At 40.0% G+C, this 18,153-nt stretch overlaps 2 protein-coding genes across 2 annotated transcripts in view; both read right to left on the reverse strand.

Moving 5' to 3' along the window:
• Positions 1–476: 476 nt before the first annotated feature.
• On the reverse strand, positions 477–13,666 carry LOC121373843 (S-antigen protein-like). The gene is made up of 3 exons (XM_041500617.1): positions 13,581–13,666; positions 9,500–10,628; positions 477–2,886 (listed from the first exon to the last, which is right to left on the reverse strand). The coding sequence occupies exons 2-3, from the start codon at positions 10,626–10,628 to the stop codon at positions 2,759–2,761; spliced, it is 1,257 nt and encodes a 418-aa protein (XP_041356551.1). The 5' UTR covers positions 13,581–13,666; the 3' UTR covers positions 477–2,758.
• Positions 13,667–14,082: 416 nt separating this feature from the next.
• The window catches only part of LOC121373150, a 25,489-nt gene continuing 21,418 nt past the window's right edge, over positions 14,083–18,153 (reverse strand). The window contains exons 8-9 of the mRNA XM_041499604.1: positions 17,906–18,085; positions 14,083–14,190 (exon numbers count right to left, since the gene is read on the reverse strand). Coding sequence (XP_041355538.1) covers positions 14,083–14,190; positions 17,906–18,085 — 288 coding nt within the window. The remainder of the gene's footprint in view (positions 14,191–17,905; positions 18,086–18,153) is intronic.

Below are 18,153 nucleotides of genomic sequence, written 5' to 3' on the forward strand. Positions count from 1 at the left end.
GACGCACTCAACACATTTTATTTACTGCAAGGGATATTTTATTTGCGCTTCCCACAGGCAGAATAGCACAAACCATGTCCTTTGTTGAACCAGTTATGGATCACTGGTCGGTGCAAGTGGTTTACACCTACCCATTGAGCCTCACTCAGGGTTTGGAGTCGGTATCTGGATTAAAACCCCCATGCCTCGACTGGAATCCGAACCCAGTAGCTACCAGCCTGTAGACCGATGACCTAACCACGACGCCACCGAGGCCGGTCCCTTTGATAATGACATTAGTTAAAATAGAATGCGTCAAGTAATTACAGGACCGATACACCAAACGCAACTTTCGCATTACTACCTTGTTCGCATTAATTTCATGATTTAAAGTGAGTATGCGACACAAAACAAACGTTTGGGTAATAAACGTTATTTGCAGAACGAGTCATTATCAGTTAAAATTAGATTGGTAAATAAAGAAAACAAACAAAATAAACAGTTGCGTAAGTGTTTATCTCTAAACTTTGTTAACATTGAAAAACCACAACATGTATACAGCCACAATCATATTATAGCAAACCCCCAACCAAATAAGATATACACAGTTACCCAATTACCTATTAAAAACCTCTAGATTTTCCAGTGAAAACTAAACAGAACACGCACACTCCCCTCTCATACACTAACCTAACCCATAAACAATAGCCATTGGCCAAGTATTGCCACTCACTGCACGGGCAACGCGACAAACACGAAACACAAAAATCCCGTACGCGAGCGTCGAACACCCGAGCACTGAAGAGATCACCCCGCTATTTTAGCCAATCAGCGACGTGATCCCCGTTATTTTAGCCAATCAGCGACGTGTAGGCGATGACTTTAGTTCTATGAAAAAAGGACCACTTGTCTTTATTTTAGTATGTTTGTGTCTGAACAGAATTGACAGTAACTGAGTGTTATTATGGAATATTGGAAGGATACAAAGACCATATCACCAAACTGCTGAAAACTAAACTAAACATCCTTGCCAAAGCCAAAAAGTGACCCTCCAGCTGATTCCAGCACACACAGGAGTTGCAGGCAATGAAAAAGCTGACATAACTGGCTAAAGCAGGTAGGTGCCTTCCACAAACCCAATCTTTCATCTGATACGGCGAAGCCAAGACTCTTTTAAAACGAATGTTCAAATGTGATTTGAAGACCAGAAACAATGGATACACACCTGACAAAGACTGCATAAACCAGTTAGACAGGAAAGAACAAACCATAATTTTCCGTCTAAGAACTGGACATTGCCGGCTAAAAACACCGTATACTGCCCAATGTGAATCTGGTGCATCCTACATCTTGCATCCTACAAAACTGCCCACACCTGGAAGAGAACCGTCAGAAAGTTTGAACACAAGACACACCCCTCAATATCAAACTCTGGGGACCTCTCAACGACCTCCGGAAGACGTCACATGTCGTCATCACATCCGGATTATTGATCTAATACGGCCAAATCTTAACTGAACGCAGAAGAAGAAGAAGAAGAAGAAGAATGAAGGGTAACATTGCCTCTTGATTATGACATATCAAACTGACAGATGCATATCTGCTTAGCTGCAGGCAAGACCATTGTTCACAGTGCCCGTTACATATTTTTTAACAAGAGTTGCCTCCCCTCCATTATTCCACGTCTCAAAAAGGCTGGATAATTAAAGTTGCAGATGGCGAAGTATCAATTTTATTTGCTTAAATCACGTCACAATGGCTGTTCGCTTCGTGTCAAGTAGTATATAGCACCTAATGTTAATAATTTTGTCAGTGTTTGGCTTTATGTTTGTATTGTCACCAATGTATAATCACTAGTGGCGTGATACCTAGCTCAAACCATAGGCGTACGGGGCACCATTTTTGCAGGCTGGCTTTTAACCGAATTAAACGAAAATGCCCGAATCTCGATGACAACATTTATTCATATTAGTATTACTACTAAAGAGCTATATAGGGTTGTAAAGGATCACAATCAATTTTTACATGGATTGCAACTAATTTTGAGGATAGAATGATGGAAATACATGTTAAAAAGGTCTCAGGTTAGCACATTTTGCCCGAATATCTCTATAATTTTCCCCCCTAATTCGAGGTCTTGCTCCAACACTAGGGGCCAGTTCCCCCCCCCCCACCCCCCACCCCCATACCTGAAACACACTCGAACACTGACCAATTAATGTTGGGACCGACCAATTTGCTATACGTACACACGGTGTATATTTTAAGTGACGTGAGCAGTGTAGCTCTGCCTTTAGTTGATCAACTGTCAGATGATCCCGCCTTTAAGAAATATAGAAACGGAAGTGTGATGGATGCCCTGAAACTAGAATGACCATGGATACCTTTGTTATGTGCTTAATGTTCCGCGATAAAAAAAAAAAAAAAAAAAAAAAAAAAAAAAAAATCAGAATAGGAGAAAAAAGAGAAGCCCCCCCCCCCCAAAAAAAAAAAAAAAAAAAAATTAACTAAAAAACAATCGATATAACACAAACCTGTTTCAGCCACAATCCTAAGATTATATATACATGTAGACGTCTAGACTTCTGTCACAAATACATGTAAATGTATCTAAGCAAAATATGACACTTGCAACAATGTTACATAATTGTGAATGCACCTTTAAAAGTGAAAAAAAAAGAAGCACACAATGCATTCATGTATTTACTATAAATATTGCTTTTTGATCAAAACAAGGATCCACTTCTATCAAATGGACACGGTTCGTGTATATCCCTCTCTATTGCATCTCATAGCCCTGACTCTTCAAAAATACATTTCTCGTCAATTTCGGTCCCAACACCATGGCGAGAAAGACGACAAAGAAACCAAGAGCTAGCATTCCTATGGCAATTCCTCCGAGAGCACCTGCAAATAAACGAAAATAAAAATAAAAAATAATAATACCTGTTTTGGACACATCCACCGGGGAAAGTCGGATAATGTGCCCAAGACAGTCGTGTTTGAACCTTCAAGTGGAAGTAAGCGCGAGTCAAATGGTTGATTGATTGAAATAATAATAATAATAATAATTTCCTCGCGGTATGTGTTTTGGCGCGGATAAGCAACGATCTTGCATTGTGTAAAAATAACGATGTTTTTCTTGTTATTGTTAACAGAGACATAAACTAATTTATCATATAATATCTTACATTTTCAGTGCAATGAAAGTATGTGATATTTTTCAGATCACATACTTTGAGAATTTGATAACTTTGCAAATTAGATGTAAATTAGTCGAGGTCTCGGCACTAAGTTTATTAACATTTAAGCAAACATACTTGGGTGACACTCCATGATTGACGTATGCATTTGACACTGAAAGCTGTCCAGCGTTCAGAAAACAAAACACGTTAGGCATAACTTTATTTTGATGTAAGGACATCCAAAATGGCGTCATTCGAATTTGACGTCATTTCCATTAAAATATACACCGCGCCACATATTCTTACGTCATTTGAATATCTAGTAATGGCGGACTGGAATTAAAGTTGCGTGTACAGTTTACAAAAACACGTTGTATTAAGCTTGAGGCTCGCATAATACAATTTTTATTCCTAATATATGATATTGACTATACCGAAAAACACTCTGGTAATAACCTATATATATATATATATATATATATATCCGGACCCAATATAATATATATATATATATATCCGGACCCAATATAATATATATATATATCATTAAAATATAAACATTAAATTCAATATAATATAGTGAGATTTTTAATTTTAGTTTTAGTTTACTTGTGTATACTGTAATATTCTAACCTTTTTTGATGCGGTATATATTTTGAAGCGGAACATCCAAATACTTTCTGAATGACCAATATTCAATAAAAAATAACTCCAAACAACTGGAAACGATGTGCGGTGGTCCATACATTCCATATTAATAATACACATCAACAATAACACCATTAAAATATAGTTTAACCCTATCGTCACATTTAAACCATATAGCCCAGTGCAAACAATCACATTGATAGAGTGGGGTAAATTTGACAGCCCTTCGTGTAGTTTTTGTTTGTTTGTTGATTATTACTACTATTCAAAACAATGTCCACTACACATTTCATGTGAAATAGATATTATTTTAAGATGCAATATGCACTTGAACGTCGTTTAATCCGGACCCAATATAATTGTATGCAGTGCATGCAAAATAAGGACAGGGGGCTCATTCGGATGTCCATAGAAATAGATTGACGTAGAAGTTGTCTAATTGCCGTGTGTTTATGTCACTAGTAGCAGGTGACGTGCAGCAGGTGAGTAAAATTCATTGTGAAAATTTGGAGATAGAAGGATGTCAACGTCCCTAACTGCGTTATGCTTCAAATTCCGTTCACTTTGTTTTCTCGTGCACGGTTCGCGCAGTCAACATCCGATTTGTTGTCATCGGCATGTCGTTCATTTATGAGGTTTTTCTTCACAATTCAGGAACATTTTTGTAAACAATAAAGTTGAGAAAAGTAAGTATCTAAATACAAAACTTTACAAACCCCTAAAACCATTAATTTTACTAAGTCGTTTTTGTTTATTCCTTAAAATTACCGATATCGGGTCCACATGACTCGTAGAAATTGACTTAAAATGGAGAAAGATGAATAAACATTCGGTGCGTGTCACATGACCTCACACGTACCAGATCAACAAGGCCAACGAATTTAATTTTTACGATTTTTAAGACCCCTGTTGTTAGAATTTGTTTTCAATTATTATATTCGATCTGCAAACGGTATGCTACATTTTTGTGCCTCTATTGTAGAGAATAGTATTCATAATCCATTCATAACAGTTGTAAATAATTATGAGTATATGAATTGTATTAATTTAGAATCAATTCATTAAAACAAATATATTTTACAAACTATTCGCAGGTATGAACGTAATGCCTATCAGTATTGACATCAAGTGTGAGCGATGTGTGTTGATAAAACGCGGACCGGACCAGAACGCTTGACAAATTGAATTTTTCCTTTAAATTTTTTTAATAAATTAAGTGTTCGGCAACTGTGCGTAATTAAAAAACATATATTTTTTCATGTAGTTGTCTTAAAAATGGAAAATGACGAACTGCACATGCGCATTACGATACTTTTTGCAAACGCATCCGCCTGAACGCAGTTAGAAACGTCGCACTTTTTCCTGTTTACCGTAGGGTGTTTCACTTTTGTTTTCTAGAATGGATTTGTTTTACATCCAAATTGTTGATTTTTTACGTTAAATGATTGCAATCTATTTTGTTTCACCTATTGTAGCTGAAAAATGTTGAATAATATTTCCGTAAATATCGTATTCGTGTTTTTGTTGTTAGGTGAACGCAGTTTGGGACGTCGATGGTATATATGTTTAAAAAAATGCCTTACGGAAAATAGTACTTTTAGTTACATGGTATTGTTGATTGTTTATACTTAACGCAAACTGACAACTTGTAAACATTACTTTATTCTTATCAATAAAAAATACTTCCGTCAACAAAAACGTCTGCATTTAACGTCACAGCTTTTCTATGATGACGCACAGTAGCTATTTAAAGATAGCGCGTCAAAATATATACCGCGCCATAACAACAATAATAATACTAAAGACAGAAAATATGCAGTGCAACAACAACAAAAACCTTAAACGAAACAGCAAAAAAAAAAAAAAGAAGAAAAAAAAAAAAAAAAAAAAAAAAGAAGAAAGAAAGAAACAAAAATAATCAATACGAAAAAAGAAAAACAACACCTTCCACCTTCCCCAAAAGAAAGCAAAAGTAATCAGACAATTATTTCCGTGAGTTACGAAAATTGCCGAAAACGTTACTATAACTTGAACAATCGGTTGACAATGCTTTTACGTTTTAATATGAGTATTGATGTCGAAGCGATACAACTACTTTCTTCGGGATATAGAAAAGAATCGCTTTTTTTGACATTTATAAGCATATTCAATGTGTATAAAGACGTAAAATATCTACACGTGGATAATACCCAGTGATGATGGACAACTACTGCATAGGGACTATGGTGTTTCAATATTTTGTTGAATGGACACATTGAGGTAAGTGTTTCTTTTATATGTTTGTTGATTTGTGAATATTTTATTTAAATATTAAATTTATTTATTACTTACCCCTCAACAATATGAATAAATAAATAAATAATAAATAAATAACAAAATAAACCAAAACAAAACAAAAGAAACCTAGCAATATGCGATTCTGACTGCCACTTTTTTTGGCGCATGCCAATACTGGCGCAACAACAATAATATACCCTCCTTCCTCGTTCCTATACCCCCAACAAACAAAAAACTATCCCCCAAAAAGAATGAAAAAACCCCAAAACTAACCCCCCCCCCCCCCCCCCCCACCCACACACACACACACAAAACCCAACTAATGGCCCGACCACACTGGCCCGAATGCCATTCCGTTTGTTTTCCGAATAGGAATTTGGGTGTTCGGGGAGCGAACGGATCATATTCGGGAAGCATTCGGTGTGTTCTAGGAGCATACTGGCTCTTCGGCTCCGTACGGATGCATACGAAACGGCATTCGGTAGCTCCAAAAATTTGTTGTGCATGTTCAAAATAATTTTCATCGACCATCCGAATGTGGCGTCCATGTGTATTCGGGAAGCATTCTAGGAGCATACGACATGTACGGAAAACGTTCGGGAAGTATGCGTCTAGTTCTTGGTGCATTCGGAATGAAAATTTTGAGGTGCTGGGTTCCGTATGCTTTCCGAACACCCCGAATGGACCTAGAACATGACGAATGCTTTCCGAACGTTTTCAGTATCCTTTCCGGATTTTTTTTCATTTATGCCGCCGAATGTATAACGAATAGCCAGAACCCTTCCAGTATTCTTTCAGAACATTTTCCGAACTGCTCGTACACTTCCAGAATGCACAGTATGTTCCGTATGCTTTCCGAACACCCCGAATGGACATAGAACATGACGAACCCTTTCCGAACGCTTTCCGAACCCTTGCGGAAAGCATGCGGAAAGAGTTCGGTCCATTCTAGGTCGATTCGCCGTGTTCTGAAAGGATTCGGAAAGCATACGGAAAGCGTTCGGAAATGAAACCTTTCGAAGTCAACATGCGGGAAGTATTCGGTCTATTCTGAAAGCATTCTGAAACCATACTGAAAACATTCGGAAAACAAACGGAAAGCATTCGGTGATACATTGGGGAAAACTCATTCGGCGGGACATTCGGCCAGTTTAAAAAATAACACCACTTTCGTATACGGAAAACAAACGGAAGCTCATTCGGGCCAGTGTGATCGCCCCATAACTAAAAATCCCCCAACAAAACAAATACAAAAAAAAAAAAAAAACGACACATTTTCTACAGCTTCCATAAAAGAATGGACGTTCGAACACGGGATTTTTGTGGGAGGTGCGTACCCCCAGCATTCTCACGTTGTATCCGCCCTACAGAAGAGGTAGCAAAAACAAGTATGCAAGACCATGTACCCTTGTAAAAATGTTGGTTTCCATGGAGTTAAAATAGAAAATAAAAAATGAAAAAGAAAAACGAAACGAAAAGATGATAATCGTATCAGTGCTCTACAAAGCGAGTAAAATAATCGTCATGGCGACTAAAAAATAACATCACATTCATCAGTTGGCGACTGTCCACTAATTTTACTTTAATCTGTAAACAAAACTGGACATCGAAAAACATGGTGGACCAGTAGCAATTTGTTTTCTACAAAACTTGTTTTTTTATCCGTAATTTGTTTGAAAAAAAAAAGTTTAAGACAAGTTAGGCAAAAAAAAGAAAGAAAAAAAGTTCGCGATCGTCCTTTTGATCCCACAAATCAGGGTGGGTGGGGGAGGGAGGGGGGAGGTTTTTATTTTATTTATTTTTCTGCAAAAAAACTTTATAAAACCCTGTAGACCAGGACTAGCAGCCAACAGCGCATGCGCCTGGATGTTGTAGTTCCTTCATTGGCTGCCAGATGGACCTGGTGATGGTTTAACCCGTTAAGGTGCTTAGGAAGGTTGAATTGCTGCTATCTCGACGAATTTTTAACAGTTTTTAACAAACAAAAAATAAAACAAATTCAGGGACGGAAGCAGGGGACGATCACCAATTTTTTTTTCTTTTTTCTTGGCCTTATATCGGACTGAATAACGATTTTCCAATATTCAAGAGTAAACACGTTAAGGGAGGTAATACTTCGTTATGATGTTATCTCCCTTAACTTGAATTTTCAAGCCTTTTGAAATAATACGGCCTCAGTTCAGTTTTGGATCAAGTCAGTCCTGTCCCATTTAGAGCCCACTTTTATTTATGAGATTGTTGAGTCGCTGTGTGTCTTTTCTTGTCTCTTTGAAACTCAAATGTTAATTATTTTAAATGTTTGACGTATCCTGATAAAGGGTCCCTCCACGATATCGACTTCTCCAGTCGTGAATATTGTTTTAATCATGTCTGAAGTCATGTTCACCAGTGGAGGATGAAAACACGTTTCTATTTTCATGACTCTACTTTAGACGGCTTTAAAGACACAACTATTTACAAAACAGTATTTATGGATTTACAAGGCAGATAGTGACAAAAATATATATTATTTAAACCAAAAGTAAGGTAGCCGATTGGTAACTACTAGTAACACGTTGAAGCTTGGTAGATATTTTCACAATGCTTTTATTTAACTTTTAATGAGTACTACCAATTTAAATGCATATCTTAGCAGTGCAATTAAAATATTAATTTGCTTAATTTCGTTTAATAAAATTGTTGGGTACGGAATTTGCTAATGCTAGTTAATAGTCGTTCACTGTTTTAGTGGGACCGGACACAAAAAGTTGTAATTACTATTTATCAACTCGGAATTACTCTTCACGAGTTCATTCGAATGCGGTGCTAATAACAATTACGACATTAGTAATGTGTCGTAAAATGGCACTTATGTCATGTCATGTCATAGGGTTTTACGTGCACATTCAGAACAAGCTGTTGTAGCGCACGCCTGTCGTGGGCACAAGAGCCGGCCTTGGCCGGCTCCTCCGTCCATGACAGGAAAGGTGGGGGGAGGGGAGAGGATGGACCGCCTGCACTGGCAGGTGCAAGGGAGCACCAGCAGCCCGATCAAATCGGTAGCAGGCGGATGGGGGTGGTGGTGGTGCTATGGAATTTGAATGGAGCAGTTAAATGCCAAAGAGAAAAGGGTGCGCAATTTTGATAATTTGGCGCAATTTTGAACGGTCGGTCGAAAGGTAAATGGCCGAGCTAATATAGGTTTTGATACTAGTGAATCGAGTGTAGCTCGTTAATTTTAGACCTCTACGATGCTGTGGTGTCTCCCTAGGTTGCCCATAGGGCCCTTATAAAATGGCACTAACAGAACGTGGTTTATATATTAGCTGGCTACTAAATATAAGTGGCTGACGACTAAAATAGTATACTGGCTAGGGAAGAGTAAATTTGAACAAGCTTCGTAGAGCACTACGTATGTTTATCAAACTCACCAGATGAGTACCCGGATTTTGGCGGAGAACATAGAGTAACTGCCAGATTGACGTCATTTCCTCCCACTGTGTCCTGTCCAGATGATACGTCACGAACGGACCTGCGTAGATAATGTATCGCCATTTTATTTGAGCCCGATTCTTTCATACTCTCACTCGGTAACTTGAATACGCCACCGTCTGTTTGTGGTTCATCCTGTTGCTTCTTACCAGAGCTTCCATATATTTCTTCCAGACTCAGGTCGAGTCTTTGTTCGTCTATTTGGTTATCTTCAGCGCCACCTGTTAATTCAGAGGGTCCGTATCTTTCTTCAATATTTTGGTCTTGATACGAGTCCTCGTTTTCCATTTGTACCTCTGCTGCATTTCCTTCTTCCATGTTACTATTTTTCGTTTTGAAGGATTCGCGTTCCCCATCTATTTGGGTGTTTTCCGAAACAGTCTCTGCATTAATGTTTTCTTCTAATTCCTTAGGTAGATACTTTGATTCATTACTCTGGTCCCGATACACGTTTTGCTTTTCTGTTTCGGTTTCATCACGATCTACCTTCATGTCGGAAGGTCCGTACTTTTCCTCTACACTTTGGTCCTGATATGCGTCTTCATGCTCAGTCTCCGCCTTATCCTCTGCGCCATTACTTATTTTCATTTCGGAAGGTCCGTAATTTTCCTCTACACTTTGGTCCTGATACGCGTCTTCATTCTCAGTCTCCGCCTCATCCTCTGCGGCATTACCTGTTTTTATTTCGGAAGGTCCGTACTTTTCTTCATCATTCTGGTCCTGATACGCGTCTTCATTCTCAGTTTCCGCCTCTTCCTCTTCATCATTATTCGTCTTTATTTCAGATGGTCCGTATTTTTCTTCCACTCTCTGTTCCTGATACACGTCTTCATTCTCAGTCTGTGCCTCCTCCTCTGCGTCATTACTTGTTTTCATTTCGGGGGGTGCGTATTTTTCTTCTAAACTCTGTTCCTGGTTTACGTTTTCGTTATCCACCTCCTCTGTCTCGACTGATTCTGATTCTACGTCATCCTCGGGTGGAGGAGCACCAGGCTGTGCTGTAACCATTGCCGCCATCTTGAATCCCCACAGAGAATCCGAATAGGGGACAGCAGTGATGGAGGACATCTGGAAAAATATATTTAATGATGATGGCGATGAATAAATGAATTAATGTTTAACGACACCCCAGCACAAAAATACACATCGGCTATTGGGTGCCACAGATGGTAAGTATCTGAATTTTTTTATTTTTTTTTTATGTAAAACCACAGTGTAAGGAGCTGTGGGGAAAAGTATAATACAATACATAAAACCGAGATAAGTAAACCTTAAAACTTTGTATAGAAGTCAAAATGTTTCAAAAACTCTACAATTAATTCTGGATGGAATTTAAAGAATTCCAAAACATTTCTGTTGCCAAATATCTCGACGGCTTGAGATGATCACACTCCACCAAAATGTGGCACACAGTCAGCGTACACTGACAATGTTCACACTGAGGAGCAGGGTCCTTCTTTAAAATAAATGAATGTGTCAAATATGTATGGCCGATGCGGGCACGGCACAAGACTACTTCATCCTTCCTGCACCGCCTGTAAAATGACTGCCACTCTCCCAGGACTGGCTTGACAGAATGAAGCTTGTTCGCAACCGCACCGTCCGAATCATCGTGCCAAGTCGAAAAAATATATTGGTTAATATGAAATTTAAAATCACTGTAGGGGACACCAACATGGACACGGGGCAAGTTCAAAGCAGACTTGGCAGCAACATCTGCCTTTTCGTTACCCATAATGCCAACATGGCTGGGCACCCAACACAATATAACATCTTTATTGGCAATTGATAAAAAGACACACTTTCGTATCACCATCCCGACTAACGCGTGCTCCAATTTCATGTACTGTAGAGCTTGGAGACACGAAAATGAGTCTGTAAAAATAATATATTTGGATGCACATGAATCCTTAATCTGTTCCAGGGCTTTAATGATTGCCCAGGTTTCAGCAGTAAAGATTGATGCTGAATCGGGCAATCTCATGGACATTATTGCGTCTGATGGGAAAACTGTAGCACAAGCCACAGAATTCCCATCCCGTGATCCGTCTGTGTAAACAGGAATGTAATTACAGTACTTCTCTTGGATTTCCATGAAATGTTGTTTTTAATAACTGCATCTGTGCGATCCATTTTTAGATGCACAAGATCGAATACAATTTTTGGTGGTTTCAAGGTGGCAAAATAAAATATGAAGGCGTTTCCAAAATGTCTGTTAAATCAATGTTGGAAACTGATAAAAACTGCTTAATGCGAAGACCAAATACCCTACCCCAAAATGCATTTCTCATATTTTCTTTTTTACAAACGCATGTACCTTTGAGAAGTAACTGTTATGGGGTCGAGCTCTAGTCTTAATTTTACGGGTATTTCTCCATTTCAACGTTATATATATATATATATATATATATATATATATATATATACACCTGGAAAAAAGTATCGCAACACCCCGAACTTTTCGATAATAGCCAAATGCTATCGTCAATCATATGCGAAATGCAAATAAAAACGTCATGCCAGTGTACTTTTTGGATGAAATACACCTCAGGGAAGAATTAAATTACAAATTCAACAAGATACTAAACAAAAACACGCATTTTATTCTGAGAACCCAAAAAGATGAAAAACCTACAAAAAATGAGGTGCTGTTAAGTTTTGTTGTGTGAAGTTCGCAAGTGCAGTCACTGTCAATATTTTGCCCTCCAGTCCTCAACAAATGACCCAAGTACACAAACCATAACATTCTTTCAAGATCCTGTGGAACCCCTTCCAGTCAGAATAAAATCCAGAACCCTCATCAAAATCGACTTCCCAGACCCTCAGTAACGGGTGTAACCTCCTCCAACGGCGATAACTTCCCGTACCCTCCTCCTCATCGACTGTACGAGACGTTGCATCTGACGCTGAGGTATTCTGTTCCATTCCTGGTGCAGAGTCTGTTCCAATTCCGCCAGATTCTGTACTGGAGGCTCCCTCTCACGTACCCTGCGACCCATGATGTCCCAGATCATCTCTATGGGGTTTAAGGTCGAGTTTGCAATCGTGTGACATGCAACCCCACACCATTATGGACCCTCCGCCAAACGGAACCTGCTGCAAGATGTGCCTTTGGGCATAAGCTGTACCTCTCTGGCGCCAGACACGGGCTCTACCGTCAGTCATGAACAACAGAAATCGACTCTCGTCCGACCAGTGTATTCTCCGCCATGATGCTAAATTCCATGGACGTCGCTGTTGACACCAGGCCAGCCGTGCGGCAATGTGAGCACGGGTTAACAACGGACGTCGGACGGGTCGTCTGGCTCTATACCCAGCTGTCTTGAGTCGATTCCGCACCATTCTGTCTGAAAGACGACGATTTGGCAGCCATTCTCGTTTCAACACGCCACTTCTCATGAACGGATGAATCCTGGTGAGTCTCAGAAGGGCGGTATCTTCCCTATGACTTGTCACACGTGGTCGTCCGGAACGATTACGGTCCTTAACGTCATTGGTTTGTTGATGTTTCCGGACCAATCGGCTCTCAGGGACATACCCGCATTCCGCATGCCGATAACCTGCCATCTGACAGCATCTGACAGTTGGGGAGGCCCCATATTCTAATAACATCAATTAATTCACAAAATCTTCTGTTTTCTAACAGTAAGAACGGTGGCTTGAAACACGTGTTTTGCCCAGTGCGGGGTACCCGTAATGCACGTTTCACTACCTGCATGCGGTAGCACGTGCAGACCGTATCTCAATATATGGTGTAGCAAAAGGGTCATGATTGTGGACCCCACAGACTTTTAAAATATTTAGAAATTTTGATATGAGGCCTGATTGTTTTGGGTGTTGCGATACTTTTTTCCAGGTATATATATATATATTTATCATATCACTACTAAGGAATAGCATTGGGCACGCCCATTACATAAATCACATATTTTGAGACATAAGTATGCAAATATTTAGAACATAAGTATGCAAATTACATTATAACGCAAATTATATACCAAAATGTGGAACTATTTTCACCTGTCAAAATTGTTGACGAACAAACATGGCGTCTTTTGAAGTTGTCTTTTGCAAGTATGCAAAGTATGAGAAAATCCCCGCGATTGCAGAGACGTTATTCCAAAAATGTGGGCAAACACACAAAATCCCTTTCGATGTCCCTTTGAAGTTTTCAAGTTTTATTCTTCAAAACGACCGCGAAACGTTTGTGCTGACGACCCATTCTACATTGCTACACACACACACACACACACACACACACACACACACACACACTCGGTATGCCGAAAGCAGGAGAACAGTGGTTCCTCGGTCAATGCATTGGTAGAAATAAACTTGCTGGACTGATGAAAAACATGTGTTCGAGTGGTAATATGTGTACCACTAAACGCCTGACGAACCACTGCATACAAATAGCCTATCTGGTCCAAAAACTGAACGACAATCACGTTCCTGCTCATTAAAACATGCAGATAACAGGACACAAACATATTCATTCAGTTAATGCACACAGCCATATAAATCACGACCAACACAAAGAACTGTCGCACATTCTGTCCGCGATATCTACATCTTGTGAATCCTCAAGTTTGGTTCCCGTGTGTTCGTCTTCGAAGGAAATCCGACAACACTTTTAAATTCGAAACAATCATGGATCATCAATATTTCCGGCGGTGTGAACACCATGTTTGGAGGCAATGCCAGTGGGGGCAACATCGTAATAAATCTGGCTCAGCCTAAAAGTCCTGTTGTCCCCATAAAACAACGAAGAATCATTTTTGACCGTGATTCCGACGGCGACTGAACTTGATGAAGCCCTTAAATAGGTCAGTGACGTAGATACGCCTATGTCTGACAATGACGTAGTATTCAGCAAAATGCCGCGAAAAGTTATTTTGAAAAATGTGGCTATTGTCAATTATTTTATTATAATTTCATTGTGTATATATAAAACTGTTAAATTAGTATTAAATTGTTTAAATAGCTACAATCGTTCTGTCCGCTTTTAACCTAGTTTCAGAAAGCATAGATAACCTTCAAGGTGTATTGACAAACCGATTATCAGCTGAGTGATTGACATGTACATGTATTCATACGTCATAACAAATTGTTACGTCCGAGCGTTGGGGTTTTGTTTATTAATCATTTAAGTGAAAAATAAACAAAATTGACAGTGATATGATAAATAGAATTCGTCACGAGTATTTTTTAATATGGTAAATATCAACCTCGGCCTGTTAATCTGTATTTGTCTCGCCAAAGGCTCGACAAATACAGATTAACGAAGCCTCGGTTGATATTTCCCATATTAAAAAATACTCGTGACGAATCCTCTATATATATATATATATATATATATATATATATATATATATATATATATATATATATTATTTGTTTATTATTATTATTTTTTTATTTTTTTTGGGGGGGGGGGGGGAGCAAATGAGTAGTTAATAATCTAAAATTTTCTTTAAGTTTCTATAATGCTTTCTGGACCCCTTGTACATCAAAGGCCATGGTATGTGCTATCCTGTCTATGGAATGGTGCATATAAAAGATCCCTTGCTGCTAATCGAAAAGAGTAGCCCATGAAGTGGCGACAGCGGGTTTCCTCTCTCAAAATCTGTGTGGTCCTTGACCATATGTCTGACGCCATATAACCGTAAATAAAATGTGTTGAGTGCGTCGTTAAATAAAACATTTCCTTCCTTCCAGTCGCCCTTACCCCCCCCCCCCCCCCCCTTACCCCCCCCCCCCCCAGCAACGGCCCTGGTAACTTTATCCAAATGTCTTACAGTTTGCAGATTAACATAACCGTACGAGACAGGGGTAGTGGTGTGTGTGGGGGGGGGGGGGGGGAGGATGGGGGCAACTGCACTGCCTCCCTGTGTTGGAGCAAATCCTCAAATTCGGGCAAAAACAATAGAGATAATCAAGCAAACTGAGCTGGCCTGAAACCTTTTCACCATTTATTTCTTTGGGGCAGGACGTAGCCCAGTAGTAAAGCCAGTGCACCATGACTGGTATATCAAAGGTCGTGGTATGTGCTATATATGGGATGATGCATATAAAAGATCCCTTGCTGCTAATCGAAAAGAGTAGCCCATGAAGTGGCGACAGCGGGTTTCCTCTCTCAATATCTGTGTGGTCCTTAACCATATGTCCGACGCCATATAACCGTACACAAAATATGTTGAGTGCGTCGTTAAATAAAACATCCCTTTCTTTTGCAACACTACAGTTGTTGGACAATACACCTAATATGAATACATTGTTGTTATCCAGATTCGGGCATTTTCGTTTAATTCACCCCCCCCCCCCCCCCACACACACACCCACACCCACACACACCTCGCCTATAAAACTGGGAACCCGTACAGCTATGCAGATTAACCAAATTTAGTGTCCGTTGAAACTAGTCTGCGAATTTAAAGGTGCAGACCCTAGTTTTAAAACCGGACACTAAGTTTAGTTAATTTACAAACCTGTAACCTAACTCGTTTGGTTAAAGTTACAAAACCGTGAAATATGAAGCTGCAACGTTAAAACAGGTAATATCCTTAAAAATATACTGACACACAATGAAAACGCAAAAACAACTTTTCATTGCAAATAACGACAAACTATTAATGAATTGATGAATAATGTAATATGACATTAATGACTGGTATTCATGAGATACATTCACATGGAAACATGGCCAATTATCATCAGTAATCGAGTTGCATTCGCAATCGAAAAGTTCACCCCCCCCCCCCCCCCCCTCCCATATCTAGGTCAGTATCTGGTGTGTCCACCATTGGCCCGTGAGCATGCGTGAAGACGACGGGGAAAGGATTGGCACAAACATCTCAAATAAGCCACAGGAATGTTCCTCCACTCCTCCTGCAACGCCTGTGCAAGCTCAGCGACGTTACGCGGTGGTGGCTGGCGGTGACGTAGACGGCGTCCTAACTCATCCCACATGTGTTCGATTGGGTTCAATTCCGGTGAAACGGCGGGCCAGTTCACAACGGTGATACCGGCTTGTTGCAGGGATGCCTGTGTAATTCTTGCAGTATGTGGACGGGCATTGTCTTGTTGAAACAGTAGGGGACCTCCTGGTCTTCGGTGACGGCGCAAAAGTGGCTGGAGAACTGGTCTTAGAATAACGTCAACATAACGCTGGGCTGTAAGGGCATCGTGGACAATGATGAGATCACTCCTGAAATCACAGTTAATTGCCTCCCATACCACCAGACAACCGCCGCCAAACCGATCACGTTCCCTCACACATCCGTCAGCGTACCGTTCATACGTGCTCTTCCACCGGCAAAGGAGACGGAGACACGGGCACTCATCTGAGAAAACAATGCTCCGGTAAAAGGCTGGTGGATGATTACCATTCTGGAGAGCAAACTGTAGTCTCGCAGCACGATGTCGCGGTGTCATGATGTTACCGTTGTACGGGCGTCTGCATCTGAGTCCAGCCGTTCTGAGTCGACGGATGATCGTCATCGGATGAATATGCCTTCCATGACGTCCTATCGTGTTGCTTGCTGTCATCGTCGCAGTTCTGAACCGGTCACGGAGGTGGTGTCGTCGAATCTGCCGATCTTGGCATGGGGTCGTAACGGGACGTTGACCTGGTCGAGGTCGATCACGGATACTCCCGGTCTGTTGATGACGTTCAACAAGTCGTCCAATAGTTGATGGATGGACTCTGAAGGTCCTAGCAACTTGGCTTTGCGAAGTCCCCCCTTGAACCATGCCCAACGCTCGCCCCCTTTGTTCTTCTCTAAGTCGTGGCATTCTTAATGTGACGAGGAATATGACACCGTTACATGACTTTTATGTGTCCACACACTGGCATTTCACGTGCATTGCATGCAGCATGACTGAGCATGTAGTGAACGCATTTCACACCATTGTGTGTGTTTCTGCTATTGTATGTGTAACGAGAACAAAAACCAGGAATAAAACCCAGACAAAAGTACCAATCAATGGCTTCCTCTCATAAATTGTTATTTGAAGTCCAATAAATATATTTTTCATTAATCACAACAAAATATTGCAAAATATCTGTTTTGTGTTTCATTGTGTGTCAGTATAGACTAAATCTCGAATCAAAACCGCCACTTCTCAGACGCACGTGCGTTTTTAAAAACATGAAAAGTGCAATTTATGGATTTACAAACACCAGGATGACCAGAAACACTTCAGTTCTACGGAAATGGATAATCTAAACAATAAAATATAAGTAATGTTTTATTTCAGTTATCATAAAGGGCTCGAATAGTAAAAAATATGCCGTAGTGTTTAAAAACTAGGGTCTGTCTCTTTAAGAACAGTGGTAGACTTACTGTAGATAAGGATATTTTGTCGACTTCTACAACAAACGTCTGTTTGTTTATGGCGTTCATGAGGATAGACTTAGCGATGGTCAGAGGCGTTTCCGTTTGGTAGTGTCTGACATCGCCCTTGATCGGTGCTGGGCCGAGCATGTCGAAACTGACAAGGATATATTTTGAGTTGTGATCCAGCTGAAAAAGAAGAAGAAAATAGTACAAAAACAGGCGCGGCTTCAAGGGAAGTTGCGTAGCGGGGTGTA

Source organism: Gigantopelta aegis, chromosome 5 (genome assembly GCF_016097555.1).
Source record: "Gigantopelta aegis isolate Gae_Host chromosome 5, Gae_host_genome, whole genome shotgun sequence".
Lineage (NCBI taxonomy): Eukaryota > Metazoa > Mollusca > Gastropoda > Neomphalida > Peltospiridae > Gigantopelta > Gigantopelta aegis.